Source organism: Euleptes europaea, chromosome 14 (genome assembly GCF_029931775.1).
Source record: "Euleptes europaea isolate rEulEur1 chromosome 14, rEulEur1.hap1, whole genome shotgun sequence".
In the NCBI taxonomy this organism is placed as follows: Eukaryota; Metazoa; Chordata; class Lepidosauria; order Squamata; family Sphaerodactylidae; genus Euleptes; species Euleptes europaea.
The window spans coordinates 58069990-58091440 of NC_079325.1; the positions used below are offsets into that span (position 1 = coordinate 58069990).

The window sequence follows — 21451 nt, forward strand, 5'->3', positions numbered from 1 at the left end:
GGCTAATGTATTCTGCTCATTGTTTTGATCATGCTACCTCTTGCTTTTGTTCCCTACACTGAATCTCTCCCTCATATTGTCTTGTGGTAGCAGGGTTGGAAAGTGCCATCAGTCACAGTCGACTTATGCTGACCCCAAAGAGTTTCCAAGGCAAGAGACTAACAGAAGTGGTTTTGCATTGCCTGCCCCTGCAGATCAATCCTGGATCTCCTTGGTGGTCTCCCATCCAACTACTAACCTGGGCCGACCCTGCTTAGTTTCTGAGATCTGACAAGGTCGGAGTAGCCTGGGCAGAATGTCTCGGACTCACTTTCAAAGTCTGCCATGTTCTTCCTCCTGTCTGTCCACCTGTCTGCTTCACTCACTGTCTCCATGCTCCTTCTCAGTCTTTTTACTCCTCTGATTCTCTATGAACCCAAAATGACACCCTCCAGCCCCTGTGCCCCGTCCTCTTCCCTCTCCTTGGACCTTTACCCACAGTCAGCCATCTGGTTTCTTCCTCTGACATATTTGCAAGTATTTCAACTGTTGTTTTCTAGTTCCTAATCTAGCACATCCATTTTCGCACTCGACTCTCCTTCCCTTCTATAGAATTAGAATGAAAATTAAGGTTGCAAAGTTTATCCAATACCTGATTGGTTGATTAAAGATAGCCCAATAATTTGGGCAGCAGATTTACAGGGGGGAAATTGCTGTTTTTGACTCACTCACATCAACTGTGAGTGCACGCAGGGAGACTGAAGAGGCATGCCTCCCTTCTCTCAAATGACTGGGAATGCCTCTTCTCCAATGGAGTGTTCGCATGTCTTCCAAAATTCAAGGGCCCCAGCTTCTTCATTTTCAGCTTAAATAAAGGCTTGACAAAATTCTTTGCTTTTTCATCACAGTAGTTCTCCTTATGCAATTACATAAAAAACAGCTAATGAAACCGCTGGGACACAAAACATGAACGTTTACATTGGCTCGCCCGTGGTGTGGAGTTGATTTTGGCTGCAATGCACAGACAGACATTTTTGCATTCTTTGGAGATTAAGCACTGAAAATGTTCGGGAGGAATCCAGCTGCCTCTTTTCCCTTGTAATCACTCCCCTAATTCCAAACACATGGTGGACGTCCAAGGAAAGGTGAATACATCTATATTGTTGGTACGTATGCAGCAAAAAAAACCCACAGCTGTAAAAAAAAGTCCTTATATGACCGACACCGAAAAATTGTGCCTGGTGATGGACTTTTGGAAGAAGGCACAAAGCTTTCCCCCCTCCCACACGCCTCTGCCAATGACTGTGGGCCAATGTTTTCTTCTAGATTCCCCCTCCTCCAAAAAAATTCCACTTTCTTCTTCTCCCCCTTCTTTTTCTTCCCCTCCCCAAAGCTAAAGCTTCACAGGACCTATAAATCAACACTGACAGCTCCAAAGTAGTAGTTAGAAAAAGGTGGCTCTGGGCATATATAGAGTGCTATTCCTTCATTGCTGAAGTCCTGCTACAAACAGACCTGTGTGCTGTCTGCCACCCTCACCTCCCAGAGACAATGTTGTATGCCGCATCCCCTCGTGGGAAGGAAAGGGCCCCACATCAGAGGCTTCTGTTCCAGGTAGCTTTGAGACCTGTCAGTAAGCCTGGAGGGGAGAGGTCAGAATACCCCAGAAAGACGGGGCTCTGGTCTAGCCGGCTCAGGGCTCTCTTCTGATTCGCCTTTCCGAAGCACAAGGGCTGGACCTGGGACGTGCACGCACAGCCTGTGCTCGAAACGCTGGGTAGGTGCCTGTTGAAAGCACCAAACAGATTGCCTGGCAAGCACATTTTTAGTTAACAGCTCTGGCAAACATAAGCCAGAGAAATGAAGAATGATCTCGTTCAGAGGAGGAGTCAGACCAAGCTAAGCAATGCTTAGTGGGGTGGCAATTTTGTCATTTCACTAGGCAGTTCCAATGAGCCTTCTCTGGGCACTAAGATCTTGTTGAACCATGGAAACAAGTCTCCAGCTGGAGAAGGAGCTAAGACCAAGAGGGGACACAGGAAAGGAGTCCTTTGCCTCCCCTACCTTGGTGACCCTTTCGGAAAAATTCCTCATTTTAAACAAAACTAAACCGAGAAGAAATTAAGGTTAAAAATGCAAAATGTTTCTGTGACAAACCTTTCTAATGCTTATTTCTAATGTTGATTGCAATACTGAGAGCAGCCTTAAGCCTAAACCTGAAAGAGATATCCCTGTCCTCACTCCATTGGCAAATTCCAGCTGCTGAAGGAGCCTCGTCTCCCCCATATGCCCAGACAAATGTGGTCTGGGAGTTCTATGCTTGGACCTTAAGGGTTGCCAGCCTCCAGGTAAGGACTGTAGATCTCTTGGAATTATAGATGACCTCCAGACTTTAGACATCAGTTCCCCTGGAGATAGGGTTGCCAACCTCCAGGTACTAGCTGGAGATCTCCTGCTATTACAACTGATCTCCAGCCGATAGATAGTTCCCCTGGAGAAAATTGTCACTTTGGCAATTGGACTCTATGGCATTGAAGTCCCTCCCCTCCCCAAACCCCACCCTCCCCAGGCTCTGCCCCAAAGACCTCCCGCCGGTGGCGAAGAGGGACCTGGCGACTGGAGAAAATGGCTGCCCATGGTATTATACCTTCTAAGGCTCCTCTCCTCCCCAAACTCCACCCTCTGAAGGCTCCAGCCCCAAATCACCAGGCATTTCCCAACCTTGAGCTGGCAACCCTTCTGTGAGAGATCCCCCTCTCTGAGTTTGCTTCTCCAAATCAGTTGCTCAGACGTTGATACAGAAACAATCGATTTATTGAAGCCTTCAGGAGATGAGACAGGCACAGGTAGAAAGTTGCAAGTGAGGGGCTATACGGGTTTACAGAATATATTGACTCCAGGGCACTGGGGCACTGGGGTTCACACTTATTGTTATGGGAAGTTACAAGCTTGGCATAATACAAAACATCAGACAGATCCCAGGAAGTCTGGGCGGCTATCACACTTCCAAGGCCGCATCGGCCTGAGGGAGTACTGGCAGGAAGAACAGCGGGGGGGGGGAAGATACATGGGCCATCAGGCCTGGCGCCTGAGACCAGAAGGTGTGAACTGCTTTTACGAGTTCACTGATAACACAGCAGGTGATGGAAAGCAGAGACACAAAGACAGAGACCCTCACATTCTGCCCCCCTTAAGGCCCCCCCCCGGGGTCCCCGAGAGGACGAGGCTTATCGGGATAAGCAAGGTGGAATTCCCGGACTAAGCGAGGAGCCGCCATGTGGGGTGCGGCCACCCATTCGTCATGAGCGGAGCCAAGGTTTTTCCAGCGAACAAAGTAAAACAGTTTCCCTTTCTTCCATTTGGAGTCTAAAACCTTGGATATTTCCAAATGGGTGTCCCCTCCTACTACGGTAGGAATCTCGTGTGCGGGAGGGGGGTGGAACTGGGGGGCTGCCACATAGGGTTTGAGGAGGCTTATATGAAAGACTGGATGGACTCCTTTCAGAGTTTTTGGGAGGTCCAGTTCCACAGTAACCTCGTTGATTACTCTGGTAATGGGGAAAGGTCCCACATAACGGTCGCTCAGTTTTTTGCAGGGGCGAAGAGAGCGGAGGTTTTTGGTGGACAGATAGACTTGCTCCCCCACCTTGAGTTCCCATCCCGGAGACCGGTGTTTGTCTGCTTGTTCCTTGTACTTGCTTTTTGCCCTTTCCAGATTTTTGAGCAACCATGGCCAGGTGGATTTAACCACCTGAATCCACTCCTGAAGGTCAGGGGTAGACTGGAGCTCTGGCGAGACGGGGGCAGAACCGAAAGGGCCGAAATCCGTCCCGTATATAACTTGGAAGGGACTAAAGCCGGTAGAGGAATGAGGCGCATTGTTATACGCATATTCGGCAAATGGCAGCAGGTCGACCCAGTCGTCCTGGTGGAAATTTACATAGCAACGCAAATAACATTCTACCACCGCATTTACTCGTTCTGTTTGACCATCCGTTTGGGGGTGATAGGCGGAAGAAAGGCCCTGCTCTTCCACTCCCATTAACTTTAGGAAGGCCCGCCAGAATTTGGCAACAAACTGGACCCCCCGGTCGGAGAGGACCTTCCTCGGGATCGAGTGTAGCCTGAGGACGTGTGTGATGAACAGTTTAGCTAAGCCCTGGGCTGAAGGAAGGCCTGCACATGGAACGAAGTGAACCTGTTTGGAAAAGAGGTCTGTGATAACCCAAAGAACCGTTTTTCCCCGACTCGGAGGTAGGTCGGTGATGAAATCCATGGCGATGACTTCCCAGGGACGGGAGGGGCTCTCAAGCGGTTTGAGAAGCCCTGGGGGTTTTCCCATCCGTTTCTTGGCTGTGGCGCAGGTGGGGCAGCTGCGCACATACAACTCTACATCAGATCTCATACCGGGCCACCAGAATTGTCTTCGAACCAGGTGAAGCGTTTTTATGAAACCAAAATGACCCGCTAGCCTGGCACCATGTACAAGTCCCAATACTTCCTTGCGAAGAGAGGAGGGGACGTACAGTTTCCCCCCTTGCACCCACCAAGTGTTGGTACGTTCCAGACCAGTGGGGAGGAGATGATGCTCCTCCTCCTGCAAGGAGGCGTCCCGGAGTCGCTGTTGGAAGGCTTCCGGGATGCCTTTGAGTGTAGGGGGGGTCTCCGGTGGTCGGGCTTGGGACCGGGTGGTGACGGCTAAGCTAGGAACTTCCCCTCGCTGCTCGGGAGTGAACAGGGAGTCGACTGGGCGATCGAAATCGTTGCGATACTGGGGAAGTCGTGACAAAGCGTCGGCTAGGGCATTTTCTTTGCCAGGGACATGTCTGAGAGTGAACCGGAACTTAGCGAAAAATTGGGCCCACCGAACCTGTTTGGCATTGAGTTTTCTAGCCCCCTTGAGGGCCTCAAGATTCTTGTGATCGGTACACACTTCGAATGGCAGTTCGGCCCCTTCCAAGAAGTGTCGCCATATGGTAAGGGCATGTTTGACCGCTGCTGCCTCCTTCTCCCAAATGGCCCAGTTGATTTCAGACTGGGAAAACTTCTTGGAGAAGTAGGCGCATGGTCTCAACCTTCCCCCCTCATCCCTCTGCAATAGGGCCCCGCCCATGGCTACATCCGAGGCATCCACTTGCACCACAAAAGGCTTGGTGCAATCTGGGTGAGCCAAAACGGGTTCGGATGAAAAAAGTAGCTTCAAACGTTCAAAAGCTAGCTGGCACTGGGGGGACCATTGCAAACGGGCTGAGGGAAGCGCGGCGCTAGCCCCCTCGTCCTTGGTACGCAACAGGGCAGTGAGGGGAAGCGCAACTTGGGCAAAGTTAGGAATGAAGTTCCGGTAAAAATTGGCAAACCCCAAAAACTGCTGAAGTTGGCGGCGGGTAGTGGGGGGTTCCCAGTCCCGCACTGCCTGGACCTTGGCGGGGTCCATTTCCAACCCTTGGTGGGAGATCACATACCCCAGAAATGTAATGGAGGGTTGGTGGAATTCACATTTGGACACCTTAGCATACAGTTTGTGCTCCCGCAGCCGCTGGAGCACCTCTCGCACTAGGCGCACATGGTCTTCCATGGTTTCAGAGTAAATAAGGATGTCATCGAGAAATACCACCACCCCCCGAAACAGCAAATCATGCAAAACCTCATTAATTAATTGCATAAAGACACTCGGAGCCCCCGAAAGTCCGAACGGCATGACTAGGTACTCAAACATCCCAAAACAACTGGAAAAGGCCGTTTTGGGTTCGTCTCCTTCTTTGATGCGAATGCGGTGGTAGGCTTCTACCAAGTCCAGTTTGGTGAAGATTCGGCCCTCCTTTAATTGTGCTAGAAGGTCAGGAATAAGAGGGAGGGGGTAAGCATTAGACTGGGTGACTGCGTTCAGTCTGCGAAAGTCAATACACAGTCTTAAATCTCCCGTCTTTTTCTTTACAAAGAAAGCTGGGGCTGAATAAGGAGCCTTGGAGGGGCGTATGAAACCCCTCGCCAGATTGACATCCAGATAGTCTCGCAACACTGTCTTTTCACTAGGGCTCATGGGGTAAACCTTTCCCTTAGACAGTTTGCCTTCCCCTACAATCTCGATGGCACAGTCCGTTTCTCTGTGGGGAGGCAGTTCGTCGCACTCTCTAACATCAAAAACATCAGTAAATTGCGAGTACTCAGAGGGTAATTGAGGAGAGACTGGGGCGGGGGACCCTACCAGTGCGGCGGCTGGAGTCCTGAGTACCCGTTCCTTGTCATGCAACCCACAGGGGTTTTCGGGGAAGGAAAGCACCCGTTTAACCCAATCAATGGAGGGATTGTGCCCCCTTAACCAGTTCATCCCTAACACCACAGGGGTTACAATAGGGGCGATAGTGAAATACAACCGTTCCCAATGTTCCCCCACGGACATAATCACGGCTGCAGTTCTGTGGGTCACCGGGCCCCGTTTAAAGTCACTCCCGTCCATTTGGGAAAAACGGAGGGGTCCCGGAAGCCGCTTGCGCCGGACACCCAACTTCTTGGCAGTTTCCTCATTTATCATGGTGCGGGCACACCCCGAGTCGACCAACGCGGGGACCTCTAACGGGGGGCCCCCTTTGGGTAGGGACAGATGGACACGCACAAATACATTGTCCTCTTGGGCGCTTACCATCGGTGGAGCTCCTTGCACAACGATAGGGACGGTCTGCTGCGGAGCCCCCTCTACAGCAGACCGACGGCGTTTTTTGCCGGCTGTTCCCACTCTTCCTCCTCGCTGGAAGAGGGGGACGGGGTAGTGGCCTCCGGGGAGCCGTCCGAATCAAAGACGGTATTTGTAATCCGGGACCCCGATGGGACCGTAGAGTCGGATGCCCCATCCTGGGGACGTGCGTGGAGAGCGGAGGGTGCGCCGGAGCGCCGGCTCAGTGGTCCACTTCTGCGGCGAGGCTGGCTGTCGGCGGCCGGTTTCGTCGGCTCGGCCTGGGTTTGGCGGGGAGGGGTCGGACGGCCTGAGCGAGAGGGGCATTGCGATGCAAAGTGACCCTTTCCCCCGCAGATCAGGCAGACGCCGGCCTCGAACCGCTTGCGGCGTTCCGCGGCCGAGAGGACCCCGCCACCCCCTTGCCGGAGTTCCCGGCCACGGTCACCCCGGGGCCTGGGGTCTCGCCCAATCCGTTGCTTGGACAAGTTCAGGAGTTGTTTGCGATTCTCGATGTCAGCAGCATGGCGAACCCAACCTTCCACATCCGGGGGGTTCCCTTGCATGAAGGCCCAATGTTGGAGGTCTGGGTTGAGACCCTCCCTGAAACATTGTACCAAGGTAGCCTCACTCCAGTCCAGAATTCGGCTAGCCAGTGACTGGAACTCACTTGCATACTGCGCCACCGACTTAGTCCCTTGGCGCAGTTGCATCAGGGAGGCTTTAGCCCGCTCACCTAGAGTCGGGTCCTCAAAACGGTTTCGGAGTGCTACCATGAACTCGTCCAGGGTTCGCAGCACCGGCGAGCGGAGTTCATACTGCAACACCATCCAGGCAGCCGCCTCCCCTTGCAGTAAGGAAGCCACGTACTGCACCCGGGACTCCTCAGAAACGAAGGTTCGGCCTTGTTCCCGCATAAAAATGTCTACTTGGACCATAAAAAAGGTCAACTGGTCTCCCGACCCGTCATACGTGACTTTCAGGTCCCGACGGGCCGGGGGGGCAGGGGTTGCGGGCGGAACTACTGGCGCCCCGTCTGGGGGAGCACCGGCTGGAGGTTGCAATTTCAGCGCATCTAGGGTCGTGGCCATCTCACCCATTACGCGTTGCATGATCTCCATCTGCTCCTGCATAGCCCGGCGGTCTTCCTGCCACTGTTTTCGTTCTTCCTCCATGAGGGCCTCTTTGCGGGCCGGGTCCCCTTCGAGTCCCGTGCTGGGGAAGGCCAACCGGCGATCCTTCGCCGCAGTCCGCGAGAGCGACCAGCCCTTGGGAGAGTCCAGCCAATAAGTGAGCCCCCGGGGACGTCCGTCCCGATCTTGGTCGGGGGCGCGACCCTTCGGTTTCTTTGGCTTGGCTCCCTCCTCTTTAGGGTCCGGCTTCTCCGGCTCGTCCGGTTCCTTGGGGGCATCGGGGTTAGGGGTGGTGTCCTCGTCTTAATGTGAGAGATCCCCCTCTCTGAGTTTGCTTCTCCAAATCAGTTGCTCAGACGTTGATACAGAAACAATCGATTTATTGAAGCCTTCAGGAGATGAGACAGGCACAGGTAGAAAGTTGCAAGTGAGGGGCTATACGGGTTTACAGAATATATTGACTCCAGGGCACTGGGGCACTGGGGTTCACACTTATTGTTATGGGAAGTTACAAGCTTGGCATAATACAAAACATCAGACAGATCCCAGGAAGTCTGGGCGGCTATCACACTTCCAAGGCCGCATCGGCCTGAGGGAGTACTGGCAGGAAGAACAGCGGGGGGGGGGAAGATACATGGGCCATCAGGCCTGGCGCCTGAGACCAGAAGGTGTGAACTGCTTTTACGAGTTCACTGATAACACAGCAGGTGATGGAAAGCAGAGACACAAAGACAGAGACCCTCACACCTTCATTCCCAGGCATGTGCTGGGAATTTCCTGGAGATTGGGGGGTGGAACTGGGCAGGGCACTGTTTGGGGAGGGAAAGGACCTCACCAGGTATAATGCCATGAAGCCCCACTCTCCAAAGCTTCCACTCTCCTCAAGAGAACTGATCTTTATAGTCTGGATAGGAACTGTTATTCTGGGAAATGACCAGGCCCCTCCTGGAGCAGACAACCCTAAGCTCCCACAAGCCATGCAACGTGATCACGATCCACACTGGAACTGTGCGTGCTTAGGAATTGAGTTCTGAGCACCAGAGCTGTAGGAGCCCACTTGGGGGGACAAGTCAGCCCAGGTCTGAATTTCCTGTTCTGGTGTACACATCCTAAAAAGAGTAAAATGCTGAATCTTTGATAATATCTGATCATTTTTGTATGCAGAAAACAAGTCGTCCCCTACCTTTCTGTTTGACATATGCGTGCATAAAGGGCCGTCAAGTCACAGCCGACTCATGGTGACCCAGTAGGGTTTTCCAAGGCAAGAGACTAAGAGAGGTGGTTTGCCATTGCCTTCCTCTGCAGTGACCCTGGGCTTTCTGGGTGGTCTCCCATCCATGTACTAACCAGGGCTGACCGTAGGGTTGCCAGCTCCAGGTTGGGAAATACCTGGAGATTTGCGGGGTGGGGAGGGGGGAGCCTGAGAGCAGGGCTTAGAGAGGGGAGGGACTTAAATGCCATAGAGTCCAATTGCCAAAGCGGCCATTTTCTCCAGGGGAACTGATCTCTGTCGCCTGGAGATCAGTTGAAATAGCGGGAGATCTCCAGCCACCACCTGGAGGTTGGCAACCCTAGCAAACCTTGCTTAGCTTCTGAGATCTGATGAGGTCAGGCTAGCCTGGGCCATCCCTGTCAGGGCATAAACAGGATAAAATGGAGGAGAGGAGAAAGACGAGAACTTCATTGGGTCCCCATTTGGGAAGAAAGGCAGGGCATAAATGAAGGGTGGGGGGGAACATAACTGTAAGAGCTGAAAATAAACCAAACACTCCTGCCTGGAAGAGCCTGGCATTCCTCTTCTGACCAGCAGGCATAAGAGCACAGGAAGCAAGAAGCTGCCTGGCTGGTTTAGGGTTGCCAGACTCCACGTGATGGCTGGAAATCTCCCAGAATTACAACTGATCTCCAGCCTACGGATTCCTCTGGAGAAAATGGCTACTCCGGAGAGGTGGACTCTATAGCATTATACCCTGCTGAGGTTAGAGTTACCATACCCTTGCTGGGGGAAGGGGATTTCCTGCTTTCGGCCCCTCCCCCAGTGCCTTTCAGCTGGCCGGCCGGGGTCTTACCAGCTGGCCGGCCGGGGTCATGTCATCAGTGACATATCAACATCACTTCCAGGGCTCACTTGAAGTGATGTCATCATGTTAATGACGGCATGGGGACTCTGGTATTTAGGCAAAAACTCTATGGTGAAACCGGCTTCCGCTATAGAGTTCTTCACACAACACATAGTTAAATTGTGGAACTCCCTGCCCCAGGATATGGTGACAGCTGCCAACTTGGAAGGCTTTAAGAGGAGATGTTCATGGAGGATAGGTCTATCCATGGCTACTGGTCAAAATGAATACCAGTCATGATGCATATCTGTTCAGGATCAGAGGAGCAGGCCTATTATATTAGGTGCTTTGGAACACAGGCAGGACAATGTTGCTGCAGTCGTTTGGGGGCTTCCTAGAGGCACCTGGTTGGCCCCTGTGTGAACAGACTGCTGGACTTGATGGGCCTGGGTCTGATCCAGCATGGCTTTTCCTATGTTCTTAGTTTTCGCCCAAATACCAGAGCGTCCCCATGTCATCGGCAACATGATGACATAACATCCAGCACTTGTTGGAAGTGACGTCGACATGTCACTGGCGACGTGGGGGCTAGGCCTCAGTTTGTTCCCCACCTCCTCCCCTGCTGGTTGCCAGGGGTACCTGGCAACCTTAGCTGAGGCCCCTCCCCAAACCCCTCCACCTCAAATCTCCAGAAATTTCCCAACCCAGATCTGGCAACCTCAGGTGCCAGAGACACTTGGGGGACAGCCACAGCAGGACTTGCATGAGGGAGCCCGCCACGGGGCATTTGATGCCAGGGAGGCCTCTCGGCTCTCAGCAGCTCAAGCCTTGGGCTGGCCCTGTGTGCTTTTTAAGTAGTGTGGATTTAATATTAATCACTATTCAGGAAGAAGGCTTTCTACGTAAAAACCCATTCTTGCTGGCAGAGATAGATGGAAGTTTCCTTTTCAGAAGGCACATGCTATACATAACGATTTATTTTGACACTTAAGTATAATAGCTGTAACAGAAGATGAATGATTTGTTATTTACCAAAATTAACTACCTCAGCTTTTAGAGGAAGCACTGGGCTTTCTATTGGTGCACTCGGGTGGGCAATCGGGGCCCTGGTGCTCAATCCCCTGGATCTATAGGAGGTGGCTGGAGATCTCCTGCGATTACAACTGATCTCCAGTAGTCAGAGATCAGCTCACCTGGAGGAAATGGCCGCTTTGGAAGGTGAACTCTATGGCATTATACCCCATTGAAGTCCCTCAATGTGAGCACTTGTCCCGTGATAATCCCATAAACACACATCCACAGACGAGTAGTCCAAAAGAGAGTTGATTTATTGGAAGATCTACAGGTTTACAGCAGCTAAGAGTCAAGTTGGCACTAATGAAAACTAGAAGCATGGTGCGGGGCCTATATCAGAAAGCATAGAACAATTCAGGATGCCATGGCAAACCCCCTCCCACTGCCTCTGGCTGGAGCCCTGGAGGGTTCGCCTGGACGCTCGTTTTCTTCGTTGGGAACACCGGATGAGCCCCCAACGACCCTGACCTGTTGCAGGACGTTTTGGAAGAGACGCTGTGCGTCTAGAAGCTAGAAGCATGGTGCAGGGCCTATATCAGAAAGCATAGAACAATTCAGGATGCCATGGCAACCCCCCTCCCACTGAGGTTAGATTCCCACAGAGTCCTGAGTCACAACAAATACTTGGCAGTAGAGCTGACCTTGGCCAGCACCTGGAGAAAGCACAACATCCTCTGTCAGACCATGCCTGGCAGTTTCTGTACACTGCCCAGGCTGGGCCTGACATTCCCCTCCTAATCCCACCCTCCTCAGGCTCCACCCCCAAATTTCCTAACCCAGAGCTGGCAACCCTACTTCAAAGGCATGGCAGACACCAGAGGAAGTGCCTGCGGACGCCATATTGGGGATGCCTGATTTTAAATAATCTGCACAGAAGCCTCTGAAGAATGATTGATTGAAACTCATTTACAAAACTTTTATTTCTACACAAATACTTTGTCGCCTTACAATACGCATTATTTACTTAATTAATTAAATTTCTACCCCACCCTCTCCAGCAAAAGCCGGGCTCTGAGCGGCTCACACAACAATTAGTGATCCTTACTGCATGATGCAATATCTTTGAGCTATAAAACAGAGTTATGCTTACCTGGAACTGTTGTTCACCTTTGGTCTTCTGTGCAGACACACGTTGGGACTGGCCCTGCTCACAGGCCTGCCGCCAGATGGAAATTTCTAGCTTTTAGTATACAGAGGGGGTGCCCCTCCCCTATGGAGCGAGCGGGGCGGCTTCCCACCTAAACTGTCACATGCTCTGCAGAAGCGCGCCAACTTCCCCTCCGTTCCTGCGTGTCCCTGCAAGCCCTCGGTAAGTCTGAGATAACAGTAAGGCCATTTATGCAGGGTCAATTTTGATGCTTGTTCAAAGCTCTTTTTAAAATGCAACTTTAAAAATGCCTATTCACGGTCCCGACGCAAAAGGAGAAATTCCACCCACCACCCACTCGCCTGCTCCTTCGTTCGTTTGCATAGCCATTAGCATATGCATAGCTAACGCGCTGCTGTTGTTTTGCATGGTTCCCTCTGGTTATTCTTCGCAGCGGTGGTGGAGCAAACACAAAAGGTCGCGTTAAGTGTGCTCTTTTGTAATGTGAAGCAGATATGCACCGGTTTTGCAGTCCCTTCTGGAATGACGGTTCAGCGTGCAAAATTCAAAAAAATCTGTGGGTCAATTCAGCCTGGAATGAGCAGCTAATTACCATGCAAAAATGGCCTAAGAGAGCTCACAGCAGGACAGGAGGGAGGGAAGACCTCGATGAACAACAGTTACAGGCAACTGCAACGCTGTTTTCATCTTCAGTCTTTGGTGCAACCCCGCAATAGGATTTCAGCAGGCTACTTACCAAAAAGGTGGTGGGTGGCGATCTTACCAGAACAGCAACGGGAGGACTGTCTTGGCCCACATCAGCATCTGATCTTGACTGCAGGGCCAGCGTTTGTGGGGCAAGCTTCCCCCAGGGCCATCAACCTGGACTCAGCCCCAGCCTGGCTCCACAGAGAAGGCAGCAGGAGCCCAAGCACCCCTGGGCCTGCCGTCACCATTGCCGTGGAGTCCCCCCGTCCCCCCGCATGCTGACCAACAGCTGATTGGAAGAAAGGGGGAGCAGGCAGAAAAGGCTGACAGACGGCCCAGACCCCCCACACACATACACACCCCGAGCCTGGCACCAAAGGGCCAATGTCCCTGTGCGCTCAACACTTACCTAGTGTGGAAGCAGCCCCATGGTCCTCCGCCAGCCCAAGGAGCAGCAGGCCCCAGACCTCCCCACTGCGCCCAGCACACGCCGAGCCTGGCTCCCAACCTCCTGCAGCCAGGAGAGTCACAGGCTGCTGGGAGGGGAGTCCAGCTGGCATCAGTGTGCCCAATCAGGAGCCGAGGGTCTGCACCTGATGGGGGGGCTGGAGACGCCTATGCAAGAGTAACCCCAGGGACTGAGGGAAGTGCCCGACCCCGTTCAAGAGAACGGCAAAAGGTAATTGACACAGGTGAAGGGGCAGGGACGGGAGGAAGGTGGGGAGGTGGAGCTGGGGGAGAGAATAAAAAGACAGAAAGCTGGCCCAGGGAGGAGGTGGGCAAACAGCCTGCGGCAGAGAGACGGAAAGGCTGAGGGGTCCAGGGCAGAGAGGATCCGAGGAGGCTCAGTTCCAAGAGTCTATTCTGTGGCTGGCTCAGATAGGCAGTGAAAGGGCAGGCTGAGCGGAAGGGGGCGGCTGGCACAAGGAGGGCGCGGCATGGCTCTGCATAGTGCATAGAAGAATGGCTTCACGAGGGGGTCCTCAGCCTACCAGGTTGCAGCCTTACAGATCTCAGCCAAAGGAACCCTACGGTGAAAAGTGGCAGAAGACCAGTGTGCCCCAGCCGAATGAGCCTTTGGGGGCAACATTTACCTGCAGCTTATAAGAGGAGTTAATAACTGAAACCCCCCACCTGGCAATCATCTGAGATGAATCTGCTTTTCCCTTATTGGGTCCAGAATAACAAATAAGGAGGGATTTATCAACCCTGAATGTCTTGGTCCTATTAATATAGTATAAGAGGGCTCTCCTTATATCTAATTAATGTAAATCCTTTTCTGCATCTGACTAGTCCAGGTGGCTCCCCAAGGGGTGCCCCCTTTCTTGGACAGAATGGTCCAATTTTATTCCAAATGGTTAAAGATCTGTTCCGACGGTTGGTGCTTTGTATTATCCGGGAGGGCTATCGTGATGAGTCTAGGGAAGTTCCCTCATGTTTGCCCCCATCTTCTGCTCACGATAACCCCTTCCCCGAGCTGATTTTAAGCTGCAGTACCTACTTCAAAAAGGAGCAGTGCAGCAAGTTGTTCCTGGTTTCCCTCGTTGTGGTTTTTATTCAGGGGTGTTTGTAGTAGATGAGAAGAATGGCGGTCACAAGCCCATTCTCAACCTTAGAGAGTTAAATAAATAGTCACACAAAAGTGAAGACAAGTGATTGAAGAAAGATGCTTCCAATCTCTAACAATGAAGAACCCACTAGAAGAATATCCACTCACAGCAGTGGCAGAGAAGGAACTGAGGGGAAGGGGTCGCATCTCTTCGGAGATAGCGTTGCCAAGTCTTCCTCGGCTCCGGCAGGAGGTTTTTGGGGCAGAGATGAGGTAGGGATCATGCGCACACAAACAACACAATTGTGTCACTTCCAGTTTACACCTGGAAGCGTGTCAGCTCTAGTCCCATGATAATCCCATAAACAGACATCCGTAGACAAGTAGTCCAAAAGAGAGTTGATTTATTGGAAAATCCACAGGTTTAACAGAAGCAAAGAGTCAAATGGACACTAATGAAAACTATAAGCACGATACAGGGCATATATGAAAGAGCATAGGGCAAATCAGGGTAGATCTGGATGCCATGGCAACCCCCCTCCCAGGAGCTGTCAAGGAGGTAGGATTCTACCGGCATTCCTACAGTCCAGTCAAAACACGTTGTTTGCACGGCTAGAGCTGGCCTTGGCCAGCACCTGGAGAAACCACAACATCCTTTTCTCAGGCCATGCCTGACAAAGCGCCACATCGCAACGGGCCTTTGACCACTCGAACTCCCAGTTTGAGTGGTAAAAGGCCTGTTGCGATGCGGCGCTTCCGAGTGTAAACTGGAAGTGATGCAATTGTGATGGTGTGGCCGTGTGTGCATGTGATCTCCACTTCTGTGGGGCACTGGCAATTGCCCGCCAATCTAAGCGACCTGGCAACCCTGATGGTTTAGGTGGGAGGCCATCCCACTCACGCCAGAAGGGAGGGGTGCCGCCTCTGTATACTAAAAGCTAGACATTTCCATCCAGTGGCAGGCTTGTGCACAGGCGCAGTCCCAGTCCCAATGTGGGGCTGCACTGAAGACCAAAGATGAACATCATTCTCTGACATTTTGTGGTTGGCTCTGCCTCTTTTGGCAGCCATTTTGCAGCCCACCACCCTGTGCCAGGATTGAAAAGGTATCTGCAAGCTGCAAAAGGCTCTGCTTAGGGTGTAAGGTTGCCAACTCTGGTTTGAGAAATTCCTGAGATTTGGGGGCAGAGTGGAATTTGGAGAGGGAGGGAGCTTGGTTGGTATATGATTCCATAGACTCCATCCTCTGAAGCTGCTGTTTCCTCTGGGGAACTGATCTCTGTAGTCTGGAGATCAGTTATAGTTTCAGGAGACCCCCATGCCCCGCCTGGAAGGTGGTGACTGTATTAGGATGGCAAAATGAGGAGGGCACTGATGCCCCACAAGAGCTTGGTTTGCTCCCAGCTGTCAATGGTAGAGGAGGCAACTGGCGTCTCTTTCTGGTCCCACACCATTGCCATCTGAGTCCAAGCCAGACTCCTGTGGGAACATGGCTGGTGGGGGTACAGGCCCAGGAGGTGAAGGGTGTGCTTTGCTTCAGGTGACAAAATACCTTGAACCCACCGCCCCGAACTCCCTTGTCATCCTGTACTACTATTGTATGCAGCGAAGGGACTGTATGAGGCTGAGTAAATAGAACTTGTCTACCGAGCAAGTCTGTGGTGGTTGAAGGGAGCCTGGAATGGGGACTCCCCATCTTGCCCCTTCACCACGATGCTACACTCTCAGCCTTGTCCAGAAGTCAACTGTAGCTCCAAAACCAGGCAGAAATTCTCATCCGGTTTTTGAAAGTGTGTGCTCTTTTGTGGACCATTTGGCGTTTGCAATGGACCAAAAGGGAAACAAATCTTCATTAGAGGGGAAAGTTACCTGCCCTGCAGGCCGCAAAACAAACCTTGAAAGCCACAAGATAATATCAGGCCAAACCCAAATTGCTCTCTCCCCAGTACTTGTGGGAAAGGGCTGCCCCCTCCACTTGGATGCCCTTTCGCCTTCTGGGTTCCGATTCTGACATACTAGAAGCCCATCAGCAGAAAACGATGTCTGCCCCGCAATTACTGCTGGCATTGATTCTGTCAGGCAGGCAGTGAATGCCAAGAACAACAAAGGGGAACCTTAAACAAACTGCCGTCCATTTCTCAAATTTCAGCTGGAACGAAGCCCACCCTCCCACCCCCATCCATTGCACAGGTTTTTGCTGTTTGTATTTGTGATATGTCTGGAAAAGTCTGAGCTTTATCGCCACTTGCAAAGGAAGAGAGGGGAAGCGGAGAGGGAGGAAAGTCAGAGTTGAAAAAAACGGTTTCATGAAGGAAATGTCAAACTGTCTCCAGAAAAATCCAGTCCAATATTCTAACAAAGAAAAAAACAGGTGCTACTTGAAAAACACACGGGTATTTTGGCTCCTGTAGATCAGCTGGGTAAGGGTGGGGCTGGGGCTTTGAGGCCTCTCAATCGGCATCATAGCCTCTGGCTGCGCAGTTGGGCATCGCCCCGGACTGAGGCTTCGTTCCCCCAGTCTATGCTCCTCTTCCCGGGAGACGGGATTTCCCCAAACCTCTGCTTGGGCGTTCTCTGACCCACTCTCTCTCCCTCGCTGCCAGGACACCATCGAAGATGGGCCAGTCTGGAAGCTGGCGCCAAAGCTGGCCGATGTGGCGCCTGAGTACTCGGCCCTCCGGAATCACTACCCGGTAGGACACAGGGCCGGTCACATCCCGTACGGTTGTGGGAACCCAGGCCGGGCCCGGGCCATAGTTCCGGGCGTAAACAGTGTCCCCCATAGCTACCACTCTGGGTGCGGTTGTGTCGACCCTCACAGGGTGACGCTCTGATGTAAGGTCTGGGTGGATGCGATCGAGAAGAGACTTCAGTCGGCGCCCCATCAGCAGCTCCACGGGGCTCTTTCCCATGGTGGTGCATGGTGTGATGCGCTGGAACAGCAGGTAGTCTGCCAGCCTCATATCCCAGTCCCCGTGGATTAGGCATCCCAATGCTTCTTTGGTAGATCTCACCATCCGTTCCGCTTGTCCGTTGGTGGCCGGGTGGAACGGGGCTGAGGTGACATGACGGATCAGGTTAGCCTGCAGGAACTCCCGGAATTCCGCGGAGGCGAACTGTGCTCCATTATCGGAAATGAGCGTGTCTGGCAGCCCATGAGTGGTAAAGACCCGCCGCAGCAACTTTACGACGACTCGTGACATCATGGAGTTTACTGTCAACACCTCTAACCATTTAAAGTATGAGTCCACGACAATTAAAAAAACCTTGCCCTGGAATGGACCGGCAAAGTCTATGTGGACTCGCGACCATGGTGTATGTGTGGACTTCCAGTGGTGTACTGGCGCCTGGGGCATTTCCGGCTGTGATTCTTGACACAGGTTGCAGCGGTGGACCCACTCCTCAATAGCAGCGTCTATCCCGGGCCACCAAACATAGCTGTGTGCCACAGCTTTCATACAGACCATGCCCGGGTGGCACATATGTAGAGCCTCCATCACTTTGTGATGTAGTTTGGCGGGGACAACAACACGGTTACCCCAGAGCAGGCAGCCTTTATGTACGGACAGTTCATGCTGCCTTGAAGCATAAGGGGTAAACTCAGCTGGCGGCTGCTCCGCCGGCCACCCCTCCACACCCAGTTGAGGACCTGTGCGATAGTGCGATCCCTGGAGGACTGCGCAGCTATGTCGGAGGATTGCAGTGGCGGTTCCGGGAGGGCCTCAAGCAGTAATGTGTCGTGGGCTGGAGCTGGGTCAGGGTCATCGGCGACGATGGGTAGACGGCTGAGGCCATCGGCATGGCCAATAGAACGGCCTGGCCAGTGAACAAGGTCGAACGAATACGCATTTAGGAACATCAACCATCGCAGTACCCACGGAGAAAGGATTTGTAGCGTCTGAAGGTGGGGAGCAAACAGGCCAAGCAATGGTTTGTGGTCGGTGATGATCATGAAGTGTCGGCCATATACAAAATCATGAAACTTTTTACTGCCGCCACGATGGCCAATGCCTCTTTATCAATCTGTGCATAATTTCTCTCCACCGGAGACAACATGCGCGAATAGAACACTATCGGGGTGTCCCTGCCTGATGGTAAGCAGTGGTTGAGGACTACCCCGACGCCATACGGGGAAGCATCGCACTTCAGTAGAGCAGGTAAATGTTCGTTGAAATGGACAAGGAGGCTGGATGACGAGAGCAGGAGTTTGGCGGCAACGAACGTGCGCTGTTGTGCGACCCCGACCACGGGGTCGCTTTGTCCAGGAGTCGGTGGAGCGGCTCTGCTGCCGAAGCCTTATGTGGCAGGAAGGCATGATAGAAATTAAGGAGGCCAAGAAATGCTTGAAGTTCGGGTTTGGAGGTGGGGGCTGGGGCGACATGGATGGCTTGTACCTTGGCGGGGGTTGGGTGAATGCCGTCAGCATCAATGAGGTAGCCGAGGAAATCGACTTGAGGGATGCCCAGCTGACACTTCTCCTGTTTAACTGTAAGGCCAGCAGACCTAAACCGGGCCAGGACCTGCCAAACTCGGCAGAGCAGCTCCAACTCCGACACAGCCGCTATTAACACGTCATCAAAATACAGCACCACCCCCGGCAGACCTTTCAGGAGATCTTCCATTAAATTTTGGAAAATTCCCGGGGCTGTGCAAACCCCGAATTGCAGACGAGTGACGCAGAATGCGCCCCGGTGCGTCACAATAGTTTGCGCCTCAGCCGACTCACTGTCAACTGGCAGTTGTTGGTACACCTGTGCCAGATCGAGTTTCGCGAAGACTCTGCCGCCTGTGAGGGACGCCAGCAGATGGCTCACAACCGGAACCGGGTAAGAGTGCTGCTGCAGAGCCCGGTTGATAGTGCATTTATAATCGGCACAGATTCGGACACCATTGAGAGCATTGACCCAGAGTCGACCTCCATTTCGCATGGGGACCCGTTAATGTTGACGGTAATACGGACCTTGCTTACGGAGTGTAGTTCCGTTGCAGTTTGACCCAGGGAATAGGACTGTGATGGGGTCAATCAGGGGGTAGCAGAGATAGTGGTTCCTGCAACAATCGAGTGAACCGGGTGTGTGTCGGTATCGTGCCTCCCAGCTGTGTTAGGGTTGCCACCTCCCTTTCGCCTGGCGGAACGGCAAACCCGAGCGATGTGGCTGATCTTCCCACAACCCCTGCATTTGGCGTCTCTAAATCGACAGGACTGACGGTCATGGGGTCACCACAGCTTGCGCACTGTCGGCCGGTGGTGACTCGTGGTCTTGTTCGCTTGTTGGCCCTTCGAGCATCTTCCGTGCCCATTCTGTGAGAGTCTTCATCCCCTTCGATATCGCTGTCATTTTTGTAGCGAACCTGGGTTGTGTCTCTGGTGGACCCCGTGCCGTACGTCGCTCCCTTGAGGTCCAATGCACTGGAAACCCTGGCAGCTGCTTCGGCTTGCGTTGCGTCTTCCAAAGCCTCTTCAAACATCACGGATTTCTTGGACAGAAGATGGCGGTGGACCTTCTTGTCACTAAGGCCGATAACCAGCTGGTCACGGAGCCTATCTTTCACATCGGGGAACGCGCAGTACTTCACGGCCTGCCTTAAAATGGCGATGTACTCGGTGGCCGTTTCTCCCGGCGCTTGGCGTCGTTCCTGGAATTCGGCGCGTCTCGCCAGTTGAGACAGTTTAGGCCCGAAGTGTTCATCCAGGGCCGTTATAATGTTGTTGTAAGTGGCCACGTCGATATCAACGGGCATTAAAAATCCCTGAGCTAACTCGAACATGTCTTGGCCACAGAGGCTTAGGAAAGCCGCTTTCTTTTTTTCCACTGATGTGAGGTAGTTCGCGACCATATGGTACCTCATCTTCATAGCATATGAGGCCCATTTCTCGGGAGTGGCTGGATTAAACGGCTCCATATTACCCTGGGCCCGGCTAGCCATTATCGTGGCTCTGTCTGTACCTTGGTGTTTCATTCAGTTCTTCCCACGCTGGTGGCCTACCAGCATCGGGATCCCATCCTTCGTCGCCACTATTATGTATCGTGGGTAACACCAAGAGGCCAGAGGCTCAGTTAACAGATAACTCCTTTATTAACAGTAACACCCTGCAACTGTAACTGTAACTGCGTTGAACTGAGAATTCCGGCTCCCCGCCCAGCTTATATACTGTCAGAATGCCCGCCTTCTTTCTCCCCCCCACTCTCGTGATTGGGCGGCTCAACGGCGGGCCAACAGGCTGTTACTTAGTGTTCCATTCTGTCCCACATAATACAACATCATATTCAACCAATACATAACAATCCTCGTGTATTTTCAGAAGTGAAATGGCTTGTTTTCTTTCATGACTCATGAAGTTTTGCATATGGGACAGGGTCAAGTGAGCATGAGGAGGCTCGGGCCTCCTTATGGTTGTCATCCTCAGGCTGGAAAATTCCTGGATATTTGGGGGTGGAGCTTGAGAAGGACACTGGTTTGGGAAGGGGAGGGGCCTCAGCCATAAAGTCCACTCTCCAAAGCAGCCATTTTCTCCAGGGAAACTGATCTCTGCATCATTTGTGACTCTGGGTGATCTCCAGGAGGTTGGCAACTGGAGAGGTTGGCAATCTGGAGGATGGCAACTGTAAGGCCCTAGCAGAGACTTTGGCACAGCTCTGCTAAGAACCAACAAACAAAAATAATTAAAAGGGACATCTCACCACAGACTGGTGATTAGAAAGGGCCTGTTTAATACATTCTCATTTGTTCTCTGCCCAGGATCCGGAGAACTGTTGCCTGCTAGCGTGAAGATGATGCAGCTCGGCAGTATGAGACAGCGTGTGTGTGGGCAGAGCTTAGCAGTGGAGTGCTTATATTATTCTCTTTTTGAGACATCTATCGGAACTGAAATGAACCCCAAACAAACACGTGCCCTTAAATCTTACAGTATTATTGATTAAACCCAGTTATCAATGAAAAGTTTGATTTATCCACCAGTGAACCCAATTATAACTCACAGTGAATAATAATTATGTTTTCTGCTACTGTAGCAATCAATTTAATTGTGTTTTTATGCCTAGTGGATCAGTGCCATAGTTTAAAAGTTCTGCCCAGGAGCCAGATGAGTCATGGAGGTTGGCCTGGAGCTAGAAGGCAGAGAAGGAGAGAGTCCCGACACTGGCAAAAGCTCAGTTGCACAAATTTGCGCAGATGGCCTCTATAGAGCCC

General features: G+C 52.3%; 1 protein-coding gene across 1 annotated transcript; it reads right to left on the bottom strand.

Moving 5' to 3' along the window:
- Positions 1 to 16779: 16779 nt before the first annotated feature.
- Positions 16780 to 18212, bottom strand: LOC130486894 (uncharacterized protein K02A2.6-like). The gene is made up of 2 exons (XM_056860192.1): positions 17888 to 18212; positions 16780 to 17813 (listed from the first exon to the last, which is right to left on the bottom strand). The coding sequence occupies exons 1-2, from the start codon at positions 18210 to 18212 to the stop codon at positions 16780 to 16782; spliced, it is 1359 nt and encodes a 452-aa protein (XP_056716170.1).
- Positions 18213 to 21451: the final 3239 nt, after the last annotated feature.